At 36.5% G+C, this 21,379-nt stretch overlaps 1 protein-coding gene across 3 annotated transcripts in view; it reads right to left on the bottom strand.

Annotated features, from left to right (window-relative positions):
• STAG1 (stromal antigen 1) overlaps positions 1-21,379 on the bottom strand; it is a 507,863-nt gene that overhangs the window by 152,806 nt on the left and 333,678 nt on the right. For all 3 annotated transcript variants that reach the window (XM_025291338.2, XM_044946850.1, XM_025291345.2), the window contains 2 exons: positions 7,907-8,058; positions 5,895-5,968 (listed from right to left, as the gene is read on the bottom strand). In XM_025291338.2, coding sequence (XP_025147123.1) covers positions 5,895-5,968; positions 7,907-8,058 — 226 coding nt within the window. The remainder of the gene's footprint in view (positions 1-5,894; positions 5,969-7,906; positions 8,059-21,379) is intronic.

The following is a 21,379-nucleotide window of genomic DNA, read 5'->3' as shown; positions in this document are numbered from 1 at the left end:
AATAAAAAGATCAGTAAGGATAGAAAAGACTTAACCAACCATCAACCAACTCTGACCTAACTGGCATAAAAACAAAAGCATGATACATACTGTTTTCCTACTGTATCACAATAGAACATACTGTGGTACATAAAACAAATCTTATTAAACTTAACACTTAAATCATACAAAGTATATTCTCTGACTAAAATGATTTTAAATTAGGATAAAATAATAGGAAGTTTTGAGATATTTGCAAATATACACAAAATTTCTAAATCTAAATAATCCATGGTTCAAAAAAATAAGCCCAAAGGGAAATTAGACAGTATTTTGAACTAAATGAAAATGGAAACAGCACACTCCACATCTAGGGAAAACAGGTATAGCACTGCTAAGAAAGAAAATTATAGGAGTAAAAAAGCTCCAATACTTTGGTCACCTTATGCTAAGAGCAGAGTCACTGGAAAAGACCTTGATGCTGGGAATGACTCAAAGTAGGAGGAGAAGGGGGTGACAGAAGATGAGATGGTTGGATGGCGTCATCAACTCAATGAACATTGTCTGACTCTTTGTGACCCCATGCACTGTAACCCACCAGGTCTCTCTGTCCATGGGATTTTTCAGGCAAGATTACTGGAGTGGGTTGCTATTTCTTTCTCCAGGGGATCTTCCCAACCCAGGGATTGAACCCAGGTCTTTTTACCATATGAGCTACCAGGGAAGCCCAATGGACATGAGTTTGAGCAAACTCCGAGAAACTGAATGACAAGCAGGCCTGGTGTGCTGCAGTCCACGGGGTCGCAAACAGTTGAACACAACAAACTGACTGACAACAAAGAATTATAGCACAAAGAAAAGCAAGGATTAAATCAGTGATCTCCGTTTCCACCTTGAGAAACTAAGGACAAAGGAAGGAAACCTAAAGAAAGTAGAAGAAAGAAAATAATAATAAAAAGAGCAGTCCTCAAGTGAAACAGAAAACAAAAACAGTGAAGAACCAAAATCTCGTTCTCTTAAGAAAAAATAAATATAACTGATTAGTTCTAGACAGAAGATACATGAGATGACAGAGGAATATATTTCAGACAAAAAAACAGGATAAAACCACAGAAGAACAACAAAGAGAAGCAGAGACAGGCAATCTACCTATGCGTTCAGAGTGATAATTGTAAAGATGATGAAAGGTACTGAGAGAAGAATGGATGCATGGAGCAAGAAACGAGGCATTTTTAACAAAGAATTAGAAAATATAAAGAATAAACAAAAGAATACAATAACTGAAATGAAAAATATAACAGGAGTAATCAACAGTAGACTACATGAGGCAGAAGAATGTATCAGCTGGAAGACAGAGTAGTGAAAATCACTGCCACAAAAAGGAAAAAAAATGATATAAAATGAGGAAGTTTAGGAGAATTCTGGGAAATCATCAAGCAGATTAATATTTACATTATAGGAGTCCCAGAAAGAGAGGAGAGAGGTGGAGGAAGAACTTGAAGAGCTGGAAACTTTCCTAACCAAGGAAAGAAAACAGTCACCCAAATTCCCACACAGGATTAATCCACAGAGGAACACACCTAGACACACTGTAACCAATTAACAAAAGTTAATAGGATTCCTTTCCAATCCCACCACATACACAACATAACCTTCTTTGGATGAAGAGTGGCCTTTGGTGAGGCTGGGGTTGGTTCGTTTCACTTGCCCTAAGATCTCTTCCATTCCACATTACCAAGATGGTGGAAATTATTTTCAACGCTTGATTTAGATATTTTGAGTATCTCAGCTATCTCCTGAACAGTGTAACATTGATTGTTTTCAAATAAAGTCTCCATTTGACTACCATTGACTTCAACTGCTCTATCCGACCTTGGAGCATTTCCTGCAAGAAATCCCCAGCATGAAACTTTGCAAACCACTTCTGACATCTTTGATTAGTCACAGCACCTTCTCTACACAGTGCACAAATCTTCTGCCACGTCAACGGCAGAAAGTGAAGAGGAACTAACGAGTCTCTTGATGAGGGTGAATGAGGAGAATGAAAAAGCTGGCTTAAAACTCAACATTTAAAAAGTGAAAATCATAATGTCTGGTCCCATCACCTCATGGCAAATATATGGGGGTAAAGTAGAAACAGTGACAGATTTTATTTTCTTGGCCTCCATAATCACTGCGATAGTGACTACAGCTACAAAATTAAAAGATGCTTGCCTCTTGGAAGAAAAGCTAAGACAAACCTAGACAGTGTATTAAAGGAAATCAACAGTGAATATTCATTGGAACTTCTGATGCTGAGGCTCCAATACTTCAGCCACCTGATGGGACGAGCTGACTTATTAGAAAAGACCCTGATGCATGGAAAGATTGAGGGCAGGAGGAGAAGGGGCCAACAGAGGATGAGATGGTTGAATGGCATCACCGACTCAATGGATATGAATTTGAGTAAACTCTGGGGGACAGTGAAGGATAGGAAAGCCTGGCATGTTGCAGTTCATGGGGCTACAAAGATCTGGACATGACTTAGCGAATGAACAACATGGCAAAAAAATCAGGGGAAAAAAAATAGATTTACATTCATGTACAGTGAGTGCCCTCCACACAAACCTGCAAGTTGTGAAATTTCAAAGATGAGAACGTGAGTTTGCATGTCCAATTTATGTAAGTTAGTTCATATGTCCGGCATACATTGTCATGTGTGTGCATCCTCTACAAGTGGTTGTTTTTTTCTGTACTTTACTGTGTAACACTGTAGAGAGTACAGTAGTATAGGATCTTTATATAAGTCCAGGGTGTCTATAAGTAAGCATAAGAGCAGCGGTGATATAAGTGGTACTGCTAAGAAGTGCCAGGAATTGGAAGCTCAGAGAAAAAACAAAGAAGAGAAAGAAGTAACTCAAAGACTGAAGAGATCCATGATGCTGGAAATGGCAAGGGGATTTTATTTGAAGAAGTGTTATTTGTTTGTAGGCACAGGACTTTAACGTAGACCAGTACATGAAGCTTTTAGGAACAAGCTTCAGAATGCAATCCAGTGGTACTGTGTCATCTAGGGTAAGAAAAATAGAGCTACTACCCACATATCATGGGATCATTCCCCACCTCCCCCCAAGAGAGTACACAGAACTGAATCCCGCAAGAAACCAGAAACTGTGCAATCATTGTCAGGTGTGAGTGAAACTGCACCTTGCTCTCTCTTATTGCTGACAATCCTTCAGCTCTACCATCTCCCACTCTTCCTCCCTCCTACAGTCGGCACTTCTTCTTGCTTATTCACTCAATGCCAACTTCTGTATGTCAGCTGCTGTAATACTGTACTTTTTACAATACTGTAAAGATTAAAAATATTTGTTTTTTTGTGTATTACTCATGTATAAAAGTATTATAAAACTATTACACTATGGTACTGTATTATATGGGCTTCCCTGGAAGCTCAGGTGGTAAATTCACCTGCAATGCAGGAGACCTGGGTTTGATCCCTGAGCTGGGAAGACCCCCTGGAGGAGGGCATGGCAACCACTCCAGTATTCTTGCCTGGAGAATCCCCATGGACAGAGGAATCTGGTGGGCTACAGTCCATGGGGTTGCAAAGATGTTGTACATGACTGAGTGACTAAGTACACTACTGTACTATATAGCTGATTGTGTTAGTTGGGGGTTCAGGATAACCTTGTTGGACTTATCAACACATTGGACTTAAAAATTTGCTCTCAGGACAGAACTCATGCTTGTGTAGGGGACTTAAAGCATGTGCGAATTTTTTTTTTTTTAAACTTTACATAATTGTATTAGTTTTGCCAAATATCAAAATCGAATTTTTTTCTTTTGTGTGTGTGTATATATATATATATGAGAGTCACTTGCTGTGTACCAGAAACATGATACTGTAAATCATTTGTACTTTAAAAAATAAATCTGAATTTATAGTGATAAAAACATTCAAATGAAGAAAAATAATACATCATGATTATGTGGGTTTTAACCCAAGAACTTACAGTTAACATATGAGAAATCAACCAAATTAACTCACCACATTAACAGTCTTAAAAAAGAAAAACCACAAAATGATCTCAAAAGATGGAGAAAAGTACTTGACAAAAATCAGCATTTATTCCTAATGAAGTCTCAGAAAATCAGGACAAGACATGAAACTTCCTGAACTCAACAAAGTTAATCTATGAAAAACTTACAGTTCAGTCTTAGGGATGAAAGACTTTAATTTTATTAGTGAAAGAAATCAGAAGGAAACAAGAACGAGAATCAGGAGTACAATATGTAAATTCTATTTCTATAAAATTTTAGAAAATGTAAACAAATCAGTTAGCTGATTAATGATTGCTTAAGGATGGGGAAGGTGAAGAGTGGTAGGAAGGGAGGAATTACAAAGTGTTATGAGAAATCTTTTCAGGATATGGACATACCTTGCCTGTCACTTTTACAGGGGTGTGTGTGTATGTGCCAAAACATCAAATTATGCACTTAAATGTACAATTTATTTTATGTTAATTATATTTATGTACGTATGTACATGCTCAGTCGCTCACTCATGTGCGACTCTCTGTGACCCTTTGGAGTGTAGCCTGGCACTCTCCTCTGTCCATAGGATTTTTCAGGCAAGAATACTCCTTCTCCTGGAGATCTTCCTACCGTAGTGATTGAACCCACATCTCCTGTGCCTCTTGCATTGCAGACAGATCCTTTAACCATTGATCCGCTTGGGGAAGTCCAAAAAGACGGCACAGCAGGTAGGAATGCAAGGAAATTCTTGCATTTTCGAAAATTAATTTGTTGATAATTTATTATGAAGTGAAGTTCGCTCAGTCGTGTCCGACTCTGCAACCCCATGGACTATACACTTCATGAAATTCTCCAGGCCAGAATATCGGAGTGGGTAGCCTTCCCCTTCTCCAGGGGATCTTCCCAACCCAGGCCTTCCACATTGCAGGCAGATTCTTTACCAGCTGAGCCACCAGGAAAGCCCAGTATATGGAAGGAAGAGCATGTGATTCTCCATTCAGAGAATCCACACTCAAAGTAAAAGCCTTGGTTATATTTCAAAAGTTTTATATTTTGAATGACATCAAAATGATTTAAAAGTAAATTATCAAAGTTACAATTTTTCCTTAAAAAAAAAAAAAATTCCCCCTACATCCTCTGTTTTAATTAAGTTTTAAAATTAACTGGCCCATCACAAGTTTCAAATGTGTATAAAAAAAGTCTTATTATCTATATCTGTGTCTTATCTATGTAAACATCACACCTAATTAACAGAAAACAACAGGCATATGTATTTGACTCATTAATTCTCTATGAAATACACTCATGTAATTAATATTTTAAAAGTTCACACGTTTTAAAGAGAGACACTTGCAATAGAGCATGACAAAAATACTTCAGGAGTATTTTGCTCCTACTTTCACGTATATAGTTGAAGGTAAAGAAGAATGATATTACAGAGATGCTGCATTATTTGCAGAGGTGTCCTTTCCTGTACACATTTCTCCCATAACAATTTTTAAAACACCGCTGGTTAATTTGATCATATAATAAGATGTGTACAATGGGGCGTTAAGCATGGAATTTAATTCTTTCAAAAATGAAGATAATGAAATCATATTAAGGCCACATTAACTTGCGGATATGTTATTAATTAAAATGAAATTAGTACAAACGCAAGTACATAGGAAGTCTCTAACAGTATATATTCTGAATTTGGAAGAACGTGTCGATGATAGCTGTGGTACAATTTTGACCACAGTTAATAGCATGACATTTATTTAGCTTTCATATACAATGGTGCTTTCCAGCTAACAAAACAAGTAATTAAAGAGTTTATGTTTTTATAATTGAGTAGGACTACAAAGAAGCTACAAATTAAGTTAAAAATCTTCTAAATGATTTTTAAAATCCCTTACCGGTATCTATGAACAAATATACCCTTAAAAATAGAGTTCATCATATTTTCGATTTCATCCTGATTTTCTTGTAGCTGAAATGAGAAATAAATATAAATTAAAATACTAATAATTTTATTTGAAATAAAGAGTTCCAATCATTTTAAATTCATGATTATTCTCATTCTGTGTAATTTTCAATCCTTTTTCTTAAGTATTGTGCAACAGATGTCTTAAATTACCAGGATTCTTTCATTTTTTCTACAGCTTTACTACATTGGCTTAGAACCTCTTTCTGTCTCTCTCAACATGTATTAATGGAGAAGGAAATGGCAACCCACTCCAGTGTTCTTGCCTGGAGAATCCCAGGGACAGGGGAGCCTGGTAGGCTGCCATCTATGGGGTCACACAGAATCAGACACAACTGAAGTGACTTAGAAGCAGCAACATGTATTACACAATGACTAAAAAATAGTGGTATGGTTTAAGTGTGACCAGATGCCTACCACAAAATATTATTTGCTTTGGGAATAGGCCTCAACTTATATACCTCTCCTGTCCAAACCAGGTCCCCTGCTTGGTTTTACTTTTCTCAGTAACAGATAATTCTTGATTATTACATTTGCCATTGTACGGGAACGTTCCTATTTCACCTAAAGTACCCAAATATTAGTCTACATCTGATTAGCCTCAAAGTAAGTGTAGGTCAAATTCCCAATAAAGGAGGAATACAAGGCAGCAAGCATCTTAGCCATTAGTGATGAAATGCAGCAACAAAATGAATACTATAGAAAAGAGATGAAGAAATTTCAGGCATTACTCCTCATTGAAGTTAAAATCTGAGTTCAAATATTACTCAAAAGGAATAAAACCAGTGATACAAAAAGTACATTCAATACGGTGACAATAAAATACCTTCAGATCTCCTCTTTTGCTATATGCTTTATTTTCAGTTTTACTGAGATAAGTTTGGGAGAATAATTATTGAAACTTAGTTTAAATTTACTTTTGCTACCTTTATTATTCAAAAACTTAGTAATTGATATAAGAGGTATACAGTTTGGTTAGCAGGACTTACTAAAGAACAATTCCAAAACTTACTTACAATTATTTCTAGTATGGAATGTGCTATGAGTTGTATTGTGTTCCTCAAAACTTCATATACAGAAGTCTTAACTCCTAGACCTCAAACCTTATTTGGAAATAAGGTTGTAGCAGATGTAATTAGTTAACTTGGAGTCATAATGGAGTAGGATGGACCTCAAATCTAATTGACTGATGTCTCCTTTTTATAAGAAGAAACTTAGAGACACCTACAGTGAGAAGGCCATGTGAAGATTAGAATTATCCTTTACTTTCTAGCCTACACAACTGTGAGACAATAAATTTCTGTCCGAAAGAAAAATCAGTTTGTGGTATCTGCTATAGCAGCCTTAGCCCTCCAATACATCATAGACTATGATTTAATCAATCGTTAAGTTTGTTCCCTCTTATTGCCAGTTATAACCCAGTATTTGTTGACAGCGACGTGTTCATAGCACTGAGATATTTTTCTTTTTTCAAGGTAAAACAGAGATTAATACTGTATATCTAAAATTTTATTTCTGATTGGATGAAAAAATGTTGCCTATAAAAATCTAGTTTAAAATCATTTTCAACCCATATATGAAACTTTCACTATAAAATTGGGGCCAATCTTATTTTTTTTTTTTTTTTAATTCACAGAAATGTCTCATACACCACAAATACCCAGTCTTTGGCTTTCTTGTGGAATGCAACTTTGTTGGCCCCTACTTCTGATGTTAGTATTTACTGTGCTTTCTGGTTTCATAGCTTGATAATCTCTTTGAGTTATCTAACTCTCAGACTACCTTCTTTCTAAACAGGGTTGTTTCGTGATACTCTTCTGCCATCACACTGCACTCAGATAACCACTGGCTGGAATCAAATGCCAGATTCATTTGAAAGATTTGAGATCAAACAATGTACCTTTAAAAAACAAATTGAAGAATCTCAGTTACTGTGAAACTTACCTCTTTACGTTTTTGAAGTAGTAACTCCAACCTTTCATTGGCTCTCTTCCCAATCATTTTATTTCTCTCAGCTTCATATTGTCTCTGTGTATTATCCTGATGAATACTGAGGTTTAAGGCAACATTCACCAGAGCAGTCATGAGCTTCATGGCTAAGAAATAAAGAAAGATTATAGTATTCACCTGTGAATCAGAACTTCAAAAGTTTACAATTTTGTAACAGAAATGGATGATGGAAGGAAACTAGTCAACTTCTATGTTTGATAATCTAGGCATAATTAAAATAAAAAGAAAAATTATTTTATGGAAATAAAATCATTTTAGTCTGCAAAAATTTTCTCTGTCTCAGTGTCCCTATAAGCTTGGCTTATTAATATTCCTACAAAAACCAGACTCATCCTGGGAGTTCTCTAGTGGTGCAGGGGCTAGGAATTGGCACTTTCACTGCCATGGCCTTAGGTTCAATTCCTGGTTGGGGAACTAAGATCCTATAAGCTGCATGGTGCAGACACAAAGAAGTAACAATAACAAAAAAATTATCCCAAACCCAAACACTACCCCTACCCCCGCGACTGACTCATTCTAATTATCACCATGAAGAACTTAAACAGTATCTTCAACAACTCCTTTCCCTCACCTTCACACATACACAAATCTAAGTGTGTGCGTGTGTGCTCTCACTTCAGTCGTGTCCAGCTCTTTGCAACCCTACAGACTGTAGCCCACCAGGCTCCTCTGTCCACGGGATTCTTCAGGCAAGAATACTAACCAAGCCTTTCAGACCTCACTTCTGGCTACCAGTTCTGTGTATACAATTGCTTCCTTAATATCTGTGCTTAGATGCCTCAGAGGTGTCTCAGCTGTGTACAATCAATTTATGACTTTTATTCCCATAGATGGTTCTTTCCCTGTGTTCCTCACCTCAGTGAATAGCATAACTTTTGATTCCTGAAAAATGGACTGAACCTATGAAACACATTAAATTCATCAAAAACATATTTTGTGAATTTCTGATTCATCTATTTTCCCCCCAGTGTTCATGTACTTTTAAACATTCACCTGTATTCATAAATCTATTTAAATATTTTCAAACTTCTGTTTCAAATCCTCTGAGGAACAGGTATGACACAAGACTTAATCTTTTGTCTATTCCTATTCAGTTTCATCATTTAGATGATGAGAGTATAGGGAAATCTGTTAAAGGAACAGAAGAACTTGTGATGGAAAAATAATCTCCCCTTTTTTCCCTTTAGTTTACTTATCTGCAATATGAATGCTCAGTTACTACTGAGTGTTTTGGAAGAACCAATACAAATATATACATAATTAAATGAGCCTGCATTTCTTTTAAAACTTCCAAAATTTCCTTTAATTACACATAAACATATATACATAATGCTCTATCTATACCTTTCTATTCATCCACACACACACGTGTTATTCTGTCTACGTTTTGGATACTATCAATTGATACTGCCCTCAAACCAAAATATTAACACAAAAATCCTAAAAAAAAAAAAAAATGCATTTAAGTTAGTGAGCTCTTCGAAATGCATTTAAATAAAATGTTTCTCTTTTCCTGAGATACAACATCTAAATATAATATATTGAGAAATCTTGTGTTTCAAAATATAGGCTAGTGATTTGACAGCATTTTACACATTGTCAGTAGAATACCTCTGAAAGCTAAAAGTACTTTTTAAATTAACCCGTATAGAAAAGAATAGCTCAAAGACAGAATTGATCAGGGGCATTCAAACCGCCTAAGTCAAGAATAACTTTTCTTTTAGGGATAATATTTTAAGGGAGTTTCTCCTAAGCATACAAAGTCATACCCAAATGGAGCTTAATTCCGTTTATACTTCTAGACTTCTAAAATAAAATGACTTGAAGATCAAGGAGTTGGAAAGTATTTAAATTTCCACCAACTCTGTCTGGAATTAATCAGTGGAAGCTGAGACATTAATGCTCTTGAACTTAACCATGTTTTGTTGTGTTCTATCGCCTTGCGAACACAGATCCCAAACTCCCCAACTGGCAGTTGTGTAATGACCCTTCTCACACTCTAGGTATATATCAACAGCAAAATATATCAACATACTAAAACAGAAGAAATGTAAAATAATCAGTATATTTTTAGAAATATATTAGATATGATAATGCAGTATTTAATGTGTATGAATATGTAAAATTTCAACTTCACTGAAATTTTCACCTTAAATACCAAAATACAAGCAAATACAGCTAGTGAAGAAGACTCCTAACTTAACAATATAGGTACAATATAGGGACTGTGATAGGGATGGAGTCCCCTGAAAAAAGACTCATTCCTGCATAAAGTGAGCATGAATTACAATTTACTGGTGTTATTAAAAGAATTTTATAAATTAATAATCCTACAGGAATTCAACCTGGTCTATGATATGGACTTTGAAAGTATCTTCTCTTTGCTTACCAAAGTGAATACTTCATTTAGCATTCACATTTTAAAGGTTAGCTATGGAATGACAAACTTGTTCTATTGCTGTACTACTAAAAGTGTGCTATGCAAATATGTGCAGAATACAAATGGCTTGTTACCAGTTCAGTAAAGTATAAATTTGTTCATAAATGATCTGGTTTGGCCTCTTGTGCTTCTGTTAAAGTCATAACAAGAACATGCTCTGGAGAGCTGCTGATTTCAGAAGAGAGAAATTTTGAGCACTTTTAATCGAAATTGCAGCTTGGAGTCCAAACACACTTGCAGCCTAGAGTCTAGCCAGCTAATCCCTATTTAGTCCACAGAGACTTCCAAGAAAAACTATAAACTTATTAGCGAGAAAAATAAATGTTTCTTGTTGTAAAAAAAAAAAGTATAAATTTGAAAGTTTTTAGAAATTTTTATAACAATCTGACAGAAAATCTTATATATATTGAGTCTATTAACAAAATGACACTAAGAATGTAATGTAAAAACTAGTCTTTTGCCACAAAAAATACTTATTTAGTGCTTCCCACTCATCTGCCAATCCGGAAAAAGCACTGTTCTGAGTATTAGAAGCTGAAAAGTGAATGAGACAGTATCTGCATCCATAAATTTATTGTCTAGTGAGGAGAAGGCAAAGTATCAATAGATAATATAAAATAAAAACATCAGTTAAATAAAAATAAAATATGGTTAGAAAGAGAAATAAAGTATGGTAAAAAGGATAGAACACAATTGCACTAGTTTCATGTGCCAGCAAGGTAATGTGCAAAATTCTTTGACTATGACAAAGCCTTTGACTGTGTGGATCATAATCAACTGTGGAAAATTCTGAAAGAGATGGGAATACCAGACCACCAGACCTGCCTCTTGAGAAACCTATTTGCAGGTCAGGAAGCAACAGTTAGAACTGGACATGGAACAACAGACTGGTTCCAAACAGAGAAAGGAGTACGTCAAGACTATATTGTCACCATGCTTATTTAACTTACATGCAGAGTACATCATGAGAAATGCTGGGCTGGATGAAGCACAAGCTGGAATCAAGATTGCCAGGAGAAATATCAATAAACTCAGGCATGCAGATGACACCAGCCTTATGGCAGAAAATGAAGAACTAAAGAGCCTCTTGATGAAAGTGAAAGAGGAGAGTGAAAAAGTTTGCTTAAAGCTCAACAGTCAGAAAACAAATATCGTGGCATTTGGTCCCATCACTTCACAGCAAATAGATGGGAGAAACCGTGGAAAAAGTTGCAGACGTTATATTTTTGGGCTTGAAAATCACTGCAGATGGTGACTGCAGCCATGAAATAAAAAGACACTTACTCCTTGGAGGAAAAGCTATGACCAACCTAGACAGCATATTAAAAAGCAGAGACATTACTTTGCCAACAAAGGTCCATCTAGTCAAGGCTATGGTTTTTACAGTAGTCATGTATGGATGTGAGAAGTGGACTATAAGGAAAGCCGAGTCCTGAAGAATTGATGCTTTTGAATTGTGGTGTTGGAGAAGACTCTTGAGAGTCTCTTGGACTGCAAGGAGATCCAACCAGTCCATCCTAAAGGAGAGCAGTCCTGGGTGTTCATTGGAAGGACTGATGCTGAAGCTGAAACTCCAATACTTTGACCACCTGATGTGAAGAGCTGACTCATTGGAAAAGACCCTGATGCTGGGAAAGACTGAAGGCATGAGGAGAAGGGGATGACAGAGGATGAGATGGTTGGATGTCTTCACCAACTCAATGGATCTGAGTTTGAGTAAACTCCAGGAGTTGGTGATGGACGGGGAGGTCTGGTGTGCTGCAGTCCATGGGGTTGCAAAGAGTCGGACACGACTGAGTGACTGAACTGAACTGAAGCTTCAACAGTACGTAAACCAAGAAATTACAGAAAAAAAGCTGGATTGAGAAAAGGTAAAGGAACCAGAGATCGAATTGCCAACATTCGTTGCATCATAGAAAAACCAAGGGAATTTCAGAAAAACATCTACTTCATTGACTACACTAAAGCCTTTGACTGTGTGGATCACAAGAAACTGTGGAAAATTCTTAAAGAGCTGCGAATACCAAACCACCTCACTTGCCTCCTGAGAAACCTGTATGCAGGTCAAGAAGCAACAGTTAGAACCGGACTAATTAGATTAGATTAGAATCAACAATTTTGAACTGACCAGTTCAAAATTGGTAAAGGAATACGTCAAGGCTATATATTATCACCCTGCTTATTTAACTTGTAAGCAAAGTATATTGTGCAGATTGCCAGGAGAAATATCAATAACCTCAGATATGTAGATAACACCATACTAATGGCAGAAAGTGAAGAGGAACTAAAGAACCTCTTGATGAATTTGAAGGACAGTGAAAAAGCTGGCTTAAAACTCAACATTCAAAAAACAAAGATCATGGCATCCGGTCCCATCACTCCATGGCAAACAGATGGGGAAGAATGGAATGGAAAAATAGTGACAGACTATTTTCTTGGGCTCCAAAATCACTGTGGACAGTGACTGCAGCCATGAAATTAAAAGACACTTGCTCCTTGGAAGAAAAGGTATGACAAACCTGATCAGTGTATTAAAAAGCAGACACATCACTTCTGACTAAGGTATGTGTAGTCAAAGCTACGGTTTTTCCAGCAGTCATGTATAGATGTGAGAGCTGGACCATAAAGAAGGCTGAGTGCCAAAGAATTGATGCTTTCAAACTTTGGTGCTAGAGAAGATTTTCGAGAGACCCTTGGATAGCAAGGAGTTCAAACCAGTCAATCCTAAAGGAAATCAATCCTGGATATTCACTGGAAGGATGAATACTGAAGCTCCAATACTCTGGCCACCTGACGTGAGGAGCCAATTCACTGGAAAAGACCCTGATCCTGGGAAAGACTGATGGCAGGAGGAGAAGGGGGCAACAGAGGATGAGATGATTGGATGGCATCATCAATTCAATGAACGTAAGTTTGAGCAAACTCCTGGAGACAGGAAAGGACAGGGAAGCCTAGTGTGCTGCAGTTCATGGGGGTCACAAAGAGTTGGACATGAATGAGCAACTGAAAAACAACAAGAAAGGACAGAGAACAAACAGGCTGGTTAGGCTTCTCCGAAGGGCTCACAATTAAGCATAAACTGAGGCGATGAACATGATCTGTAACAGAATTGTGTCCCAGGGAGAAGGAATAAGAAGTGCAAAGGTTATGAGGTAAACTGTTCATAAAAAGAGCAACATATTTAGTGTGGCTGAAGCACAGAAATAGGCAAGAGACAGGCTGAGGAGGAAATGAAAAGGCCAGGTTACAAGAGTTTTACTAGGAACTAGTTAGAACACACGGAGAAGGCAATGGCACCCCACTCCAGTACTCTTGCCTGGAAAATCCCATGGATGGAGGAGCCTGGTAGGCTGCAGTCCATGGGGTCGCTGAGGGCCAGACACGACTGAGCGACTTCACTTTCACTTTTCACCTTCATGCATTGGAGAAGGAAATGGCAACCCACTTCAGTGTTCTTGCCTGGAGAATCCCAGGGACGGGGGAGCCTGGTGGGCTGCCGTCTATGGGGTCGCACAGAGTCGGACACGACTGAAGCGACTTAGCAGCAGCAGCAGCAGTTAGAACACAAGAATGAAATCTAAATAAGATACGAACGACTCACTGGAAATTTTGGTGTGGGTGAGAAATAGGCCGATTTATATTTTAAAATGCTGTGTGAACATTTATAGAAGAGTAAAAGTGGAAGAAGGAAGACCAAATAGAACACTGAAAAAGAGCTGCACATATTTTGTCAAAACCTTATTAAGTTGATTCTCAAGTTTTTGGCCTTAAACAACTCAGTAAAGTACTTCTGGCTTTGATTAGAGTGGCAGCAAGAGGTAGAGAGAAAATCACATCTGAAATATATTCCCAGGTAAAGCTGAAAGAATATGATAATATAGGAAATTAGAGAAATAGCAAATGCAAGGGAAATTGGAAAGTCTTGTGTTTGTTAGGTATCTAAGTGCAAACGGGGCTTTCCAGATGGCTCAATGGTAAAGAACCCGCCTGCTAATGCAAAAGGTGCAGATTCGATCCCTGGGTCAGGAAGATCACCTGGAGAAGGAAATTTCAACATGTTCTAGTAGTCTTGCCTGGAAATCCCATGGACAGAGGAGCCTGGTGGGCCTCAGTCCATGGGCTTGCAAAAGGAGTTGGACACGACTTAGCAACTAAACAACAAGTGGAGATGGTTAACAGATATACATCATCATCAAAATACTAGTTTCTAAAGCCATTAAACTGGATGTCATATTGATTCAATGGACTTCAATTTAGTCACTGGAAACAAATGAGGCATGATTTGTATGCTGAAAAGAAGTCTACCAAGACACTTGTTAAGGGAGAAAAAAAAGATGATTGTCAGTGTGTATATTATATTATCATTTATACATAAAGAAGGAATGCATTATTTACTATTATATGCCAGTCAGTCTTCTAAGCTCTTTACACACTTATTCATTTGTACCTCACAACTCTTTCAAGTACTATTATTATTTCTTTTTTATATAAGAGAAATCTGAGGCACAGATTAGAGATTTGGAAATTACACAGCCAGTAGCTGGCAGAGATATAATTTGATTGCAGCCATCATGCTCCACAGTCTAAGCTTTTAACCACTATACCATACTGCCTCTCACTGAATATGCATTTGCTATCATATTCATAAAATATCATTGGAAAGATGTACTAGAAACAGGAAACTTTGGATGCATTCAGAGTAGATAATTTGTTGCCTGAGAGCCATGGGTAGGAGAGTGACATTTCACCATATAACATTTTTAAATCTGGAATTTTAAATCAAATGACAGCATTACTCTCCTACCATAATTATGTTTTAGTAGAAATAATAAAAACATGGAATTTGTTTTCCCTTTATTCACTGAGAAGTGAATAAAGATATAAAAAAATGAAAAGATCTTTAGATTGAGTCCTGAGATAATTCAGTATTTACAGTTTAGCTTTCTAAGACCCATCAAAATCGCATTTTAAGAAGGAAGAAGTAGCTATGTCTTTCAAGAAAGAGAAAGGTCACAATGGAACTGCCCAGTGATTAGGACACTAAGAAGGTAACTGCCGACTTCAACAAAAGCCAAAGGCAGTGAAGAGGTAGAGATAAAAACCCTACTGGAATGGGTTTAAAGAGAGTAAGAGGAGAGTGAGTAGAGACAGTAAACAGAAATAATTCTTTGATATTTGCTATAAAGAAAAGGAGAAAAATAGGAATGTAGCTAAGGAGCATGTGGAAACAAGGGATGGTGGGATGGTCAGTCTTAGGTATCAACTTGGCGAGGTTATCAGTTCAGTTCAGTCACTCAGTCGTGTCCAGCTCTTTGCGACCCCATGAACTATACCACGCCAGGCCTCCCTGTCTATCACCAATTCCCAGAGTCCACCCAAACCCATGTTCATTGTGTTGGTGACGCCATCCAACCATCTCATCCTCTGTCGTCCCCTTCTCCTCCTGCCCTCAGTCTTTCCCAGCATCAGGGTCTTTTCCAATGAGTCAGCTCTTTGCATCAGGTGGCCAAAGTATTGGAGTTTCAGCTTCAACCTCAGTCCTTCCAATGAACACCCAGGACTGATCTCCTTTAGGATGGACTGGTTGGATCTCCTTGCAGTCCAAGGGACTCTCAGGAGTCTTCTCCAACACCACAGTTCAAAAGCATCAATTCTTCAGCACTCAGCTTTATTTATAAGTCCAACTCTCACATCCATACATGACTATTGGAAAAAACATAGCCTTGACTAGATGGACCTTTGTTGGCAAAGTAATGTCTCTGCTTTTGAATATGCTGTCCAGGTTGATTATAACTTTGCTTCCAAGGAGTAAGCGTCTTTTAATTTCATGGCCATAATCACCATCTGCAGCGATTTTGGAGCCCAGAAAAATAAAGTCAGACACTGCTTTCTGGCTAGGCTATGGTATCCAGTTATTTAAACAAACAGTAATCCAGGTGTTACTGTGAAGCCATTTTGTAGATAAAATTAACATCTATAAGTAAAGAAGACTACCCCCTATAATGTGGTGGCCTCATCCAATCAGCTGAATGCCTTACGAGCAAAATCAGAGGGCTTCAGGTGAAGCAATTTCTCCTTCAAGACTGTACAACTCCTGCCTAAGTTTCTGGCCTGCAGGTCTGCCCTACAGATTTTAAAGTAGCAGATCCAAAACTGTGTGTGTCATTCACTAAAATAAATCTTCCTCTCTTCAAATATATATATATATATATATATGTACACACACATACACACACAACATAGCTTAATGGTTATATTATGCAAATAAGTAAGCAAGTAACAAAGTATATTTTCCAATGGTTCTGTTTCTGAAGAGCCCTAACTGATACAAAGTGTTTTTAAAAGATAAGGGCTGTTACAGCCTACAATATAATGATAAAGGGTGTGGGGGAAGTGAAGCTGGAGAGAGAGAAAACTTCTTGAGGTAGTGAACAGGGATTAGATCCACTGCACAAGTGCAAGGACTGATCTTAGCTAGACAGCACCCTCATAAGAGAAAAGGCAGAGTATATGTGTATAGGTACAGCTAAAACAAGAAAATTTAATCCTTGAAGGATTCTATTCTGTTCCTATAATCAGCCAAGTGTGAAGAGGATAGCAGACATTACAGGTTTGAGAAGGTATGAAATAATATTGTAAGAAAGGAATATCCATGGCATAAAATACTGTAATAGGATTGCTAGGTAGAAATGAGAGAAAAATTGTAGAAAGCCGAGTCATTATGTGTTTTTCTACACTCACTTTCAACTCCACTGGTGCAGTTATGGAGCAGGTGATAATATGAGGTTTTCCTAAGGGATATAATAGAGAGCAAGCAGGCAAGGATGTTAAGGGTCCTTCATGAGAAGGACATGATTATAATTAATCTGGGTAACAGAATCTAAGCTAGGAAAGTGGAGGAAGTAAGGACATCAAGAGCATTAAACAAAGAGGATCAGGAATTTAACGGCCTAGTAGAGGAGAAGGCAATGGTACCCCACTCCACTACTCTTGCCTGGAAAATCCCATGGACAGAGGAGCCTAGTAGGCTGCAGTCCATGGGGTCGCTAAGAGTCAGACACGACTGAGCGACTTCACTTTCACTTTTCACTTTCACGCATTGGAGAAGGAAATGGCAGCCCACTCCAGTATTCTTGCCTGGAGAATCCCAGAGACAGAGGAGCCTAGTTGGCTGCCATCTATGGGGTCGCACAGAGTCGGACATGACTGAAGGGACTTAGCAGCAGCAGCAGCAGAGGAAAAACAATACTGGAGTTGGGAACATATAAAACAAAAACAGGGACAAAAGGTATCAACAAATAGGATGGCTGAAATTAAGATTATAGACACTGGCCATTTAATCACTATTAAACAATTTACAATTATGTTTTCTTAAACATGAAAATGAAAACTAAAAATCTGCCCTTATATTTAGTGATACCTATTATACTTTTGAAAAATATTACTGCAAACTCTAAAACTGTTTGATAGTGGGACAAAACTAAATTTCAAAGAGAGATAAGATTATCTTCCTCTTTTAAAAATTGAAGTATCATTGATTTACCATGTTAGTTTCTAGTGTACAGGAAAGTGATTCAGCTATGCACATATATATATATTCTTTTCCATACTGTTTTATTTTTACTTATAAAATACATTATTTTACATATTTTTACATATAAAATATATTATGTATTTTTACATACATATTTTACAAAATGTTTACAGGACAGTAAATATAATTCTCTGTGCTATACGGAACAACCTTATTGTTTATCTGTTTTATATACAGTAGCTTGTATCTGCAAATCTCAAACTCCTAATTTATCCCCCACCCCCATTCCCAATCATAAATTTCTTCTGTATGTGAGTCTGTTTCTGCTTTCTAAATAAGCTCATGTGCATCACATACCATATGTCTTTCTGATCACTAGGTCTACCCACGTTGCTGTAAATGGCATTACTTCATTATTTTTTTAAGGCTGAAGAGTATTCCATTGTAATCATGTTTCTTCGTTTGTTTTAAAACACTTATTTAAAAAAAAAAGGTTTACAAGCTTCCACTTTACAAAGAATATTTAATAAATCTTTGTCTCTTAAAAACCCAACCAAAATAATGAGAAAACAATTTTCATCCCCAATAAATCCAGAAAAACACTTGGAATGCCAAACCATAATATGTTAATATATGTATATGCAAAGCAGATGGATGAAGTATTCAAATCAAACTAAATGGTCAAAAAAGCTTGACAACTCTATTTAAAGAAAAAAGACAAAAACAAAGCAGTTTTACTCTGTAGAACCCAGAAGCATTAAGGAATTTGAGAAGTACTGGCTTTTACAGAAGATGGAGTGAAGCAAGGTCTAAAAACAGGAGCATTTCAAAGTCTGTATAATAAACAATTAAATCTCCACTTGAACCAAGGCAGTCATGTAATCCCTCCAACACAAACTCATCTTGGAAGTTAAAAAAGTTTATTCCCTAAAGAACACAGAGATTTGGATTCATCAGATACAGAGGAGGGATACATGTGAAGTGCAGAGTGCCCTGGGTGCTCCTTCACCCTGTATAACTCCCAAAAGGTAGATAGCAATAGATAGCAACCAGACCTGAGATCGAAAGATCCTTCTACAAAGGAGCTGAACTTTCCCAGGGAAAATAATTATCAACACCAACCCTTTATGGTTCATAATGAAAACAGTAAGTGACCACAGGACCACCCTACAATGATGGTCACCAAAAAGGTTAAAGTCATTGGCACTGCCTGTCAAACACAACACACACACACACACAGGCAATCAGTTCTTTAGTGTCTCATTGTTAGCAATGACTAGAGAGCCAACAGATACTTAAGGAAAGCTTCCCATGAAAGACACTCATAAAAGATAATTGAAAAAGAGGTCGGAATGGGGCACCAAAAAAACAAAAGCAAAACTTCTGAGTAATAACACTGTCAACGAGATAAGAGAAAATGTTACACCCATGATAATGTTAAAAAACGACATGGAGAATGGAAAAGAACTCTTAGAATATTTAAAATGATAATGAAAATTACCTCAATAAAGTTGAAGAATACAAGCAAAGTGAACAAAAAGAGTAAGGAATGAAAACTAAAAGAGAAATAACAAGAAACTTAGGACTGACTCAACAGATTAACATCCAAGTAAAATATATTCAGCAGAGAGTAATGAATGGGAAATTATATATCTGTATATATCTATATATATCAGGATATATCACCGTGATATTTCATAAAATGAAGCTTCCACAGACAAGAAACAGGATCAGAATCAGAAGTTTGAAAATGTACTGGAATTCTCAACAGCAATGAACTCTGTACTGGGCCAAATAACGTAAGAATATAATGTATTTCTCAGGCATGTAAAATCTAAAATATATACTTTTCCAATGCTGTTTTTCTCAGGAAGCTATCAAAAAACATGCCACCCAAAAAGAAGAGGCTAAATTAAAAACAAACAAACAAACAAAAAAACAACCCACGGCAAAAGGTAGGAGATCCAACAGAAGACAAAGGATCCAAATAATGGCAAAAAAGCTACATTAGTTAAAGGACATCTAGATTTTAGAAGATGAGGCTGCTATATTAAACATAATTATAAAAATTTAAAGCACAGAAAACGCATTCCACAAAATTGATTATAATATCCTATTATTTCTTTAAAAATAAAAAAATCCTAATATATATGTATACGAGAAAAAAACTAAAAGGAAACACCAACATGTCATGGTAAAATTAAGAAATGGTATGATTATGGCTGATTTTTACTTTTGTATTTTTCTCCTTTTCTGAATTCGTTAAGTTGTATGTGTAATTTTATATCTACAGAAAATGTTTACATGTGTAATATGAAAGCATTAATGGAAAATCTACAAGATTTTCTCAGTTTCTCTGCCCGCTTTAGAGTCAAACCAAGCAAGCTTTGTCATTCTATCATAATTATTACATCAGACACTTACTGAATGACCTGTATACGTGAAACATTTAACACAAATTCTTTCATTTAAGCCTCACAACACTCCTAATAAAATGGGACTATTCATATCAATATTATACAGGTGAGGAAAGGCACCAAAGTTATGTAACTTGCCCAAGGTCACTAGGTTGACATAGAAAGGACATGCTTATAAAATTATTTTAAAAATCATAACTTCCTTACAAAAACTAGCTCCCCAAAGAAAACTAATTTTCATACCTGGTGATAGAAAATAAGAGATAATTCTAAGAAAATGATACTTCTTTATTACTCTAATTATCTATATTTACATTTTAAAGAGCAAATTACATTTAAAAAGTTTACTATATTTTATGTATACAGTTATATGATATATGGTGGCACTTGTAGATTTGGTCAATTACTAGGCATTAATCCTAGAATACCAGAAGTCTACCATATAGAAATTCATATTCAATTTGATTAAGAGTCATAAAATACCTACTGAATTTAATAAACAGAATTTGGTACTGAAGAGCCAAAAGACAAATAAAATGAAAGTGCATACTATTAGTTTTCCTAATAATAGTTTTTAAAGATCTGTTAATTTACATGTTTGTTTCTGATTTCCCCATCTATAATGTCTTCTATTACTAAAATAGTAGGTGTTCAATAAATTCTGAGGGAAAAAGAAGTGAATGAAGGGAAACACTGTAAATACTACTGGCTCTTTTTGTAATTACAGAATAATAGCATTAGTTTACTAAATGTCAGGCACCATTCAAGCTTTCCTAATTTCTTTTAATGAGATAGTTATCAACATCTTTCCCATTTTGCATATGAAGAAAGTGAGGCCCAATAAATTATGGACTTGTCAAAATTACCCAATTAGTAAAATGTAGAAAAGGATATGTATTCAGACAATCTGGTTCAGAACCCATTCTATGAACCCTATATTATATGGTTTCAGCAACTGAAAGCCAAAGAAAAGATATCAAATTTACTGAGACAAAATTATTTTTGTCTATGACAGG

This window comes from Bubalus bubalis, chromosome 1, assembly GCF_019923935.1.
Source record: "Bubalus bubalis isolate 160015118507 breed Murrah chromosome 1, NDDB_SH_1, whole genome shotgun sequence".
Classification (NCBI taxonomy): domain Eukaryota; kingdom Metazoa; phylum Chordata; class Mammalia; order Artiodactyla; family Bovidae; genus Bubalus; species Bubalus bubalis.
The sequence above is the reverse complement of the archived record's forward strand: the minus strand, read 5'-3'. Positions and strand labels throughout refer to the sequence as shown.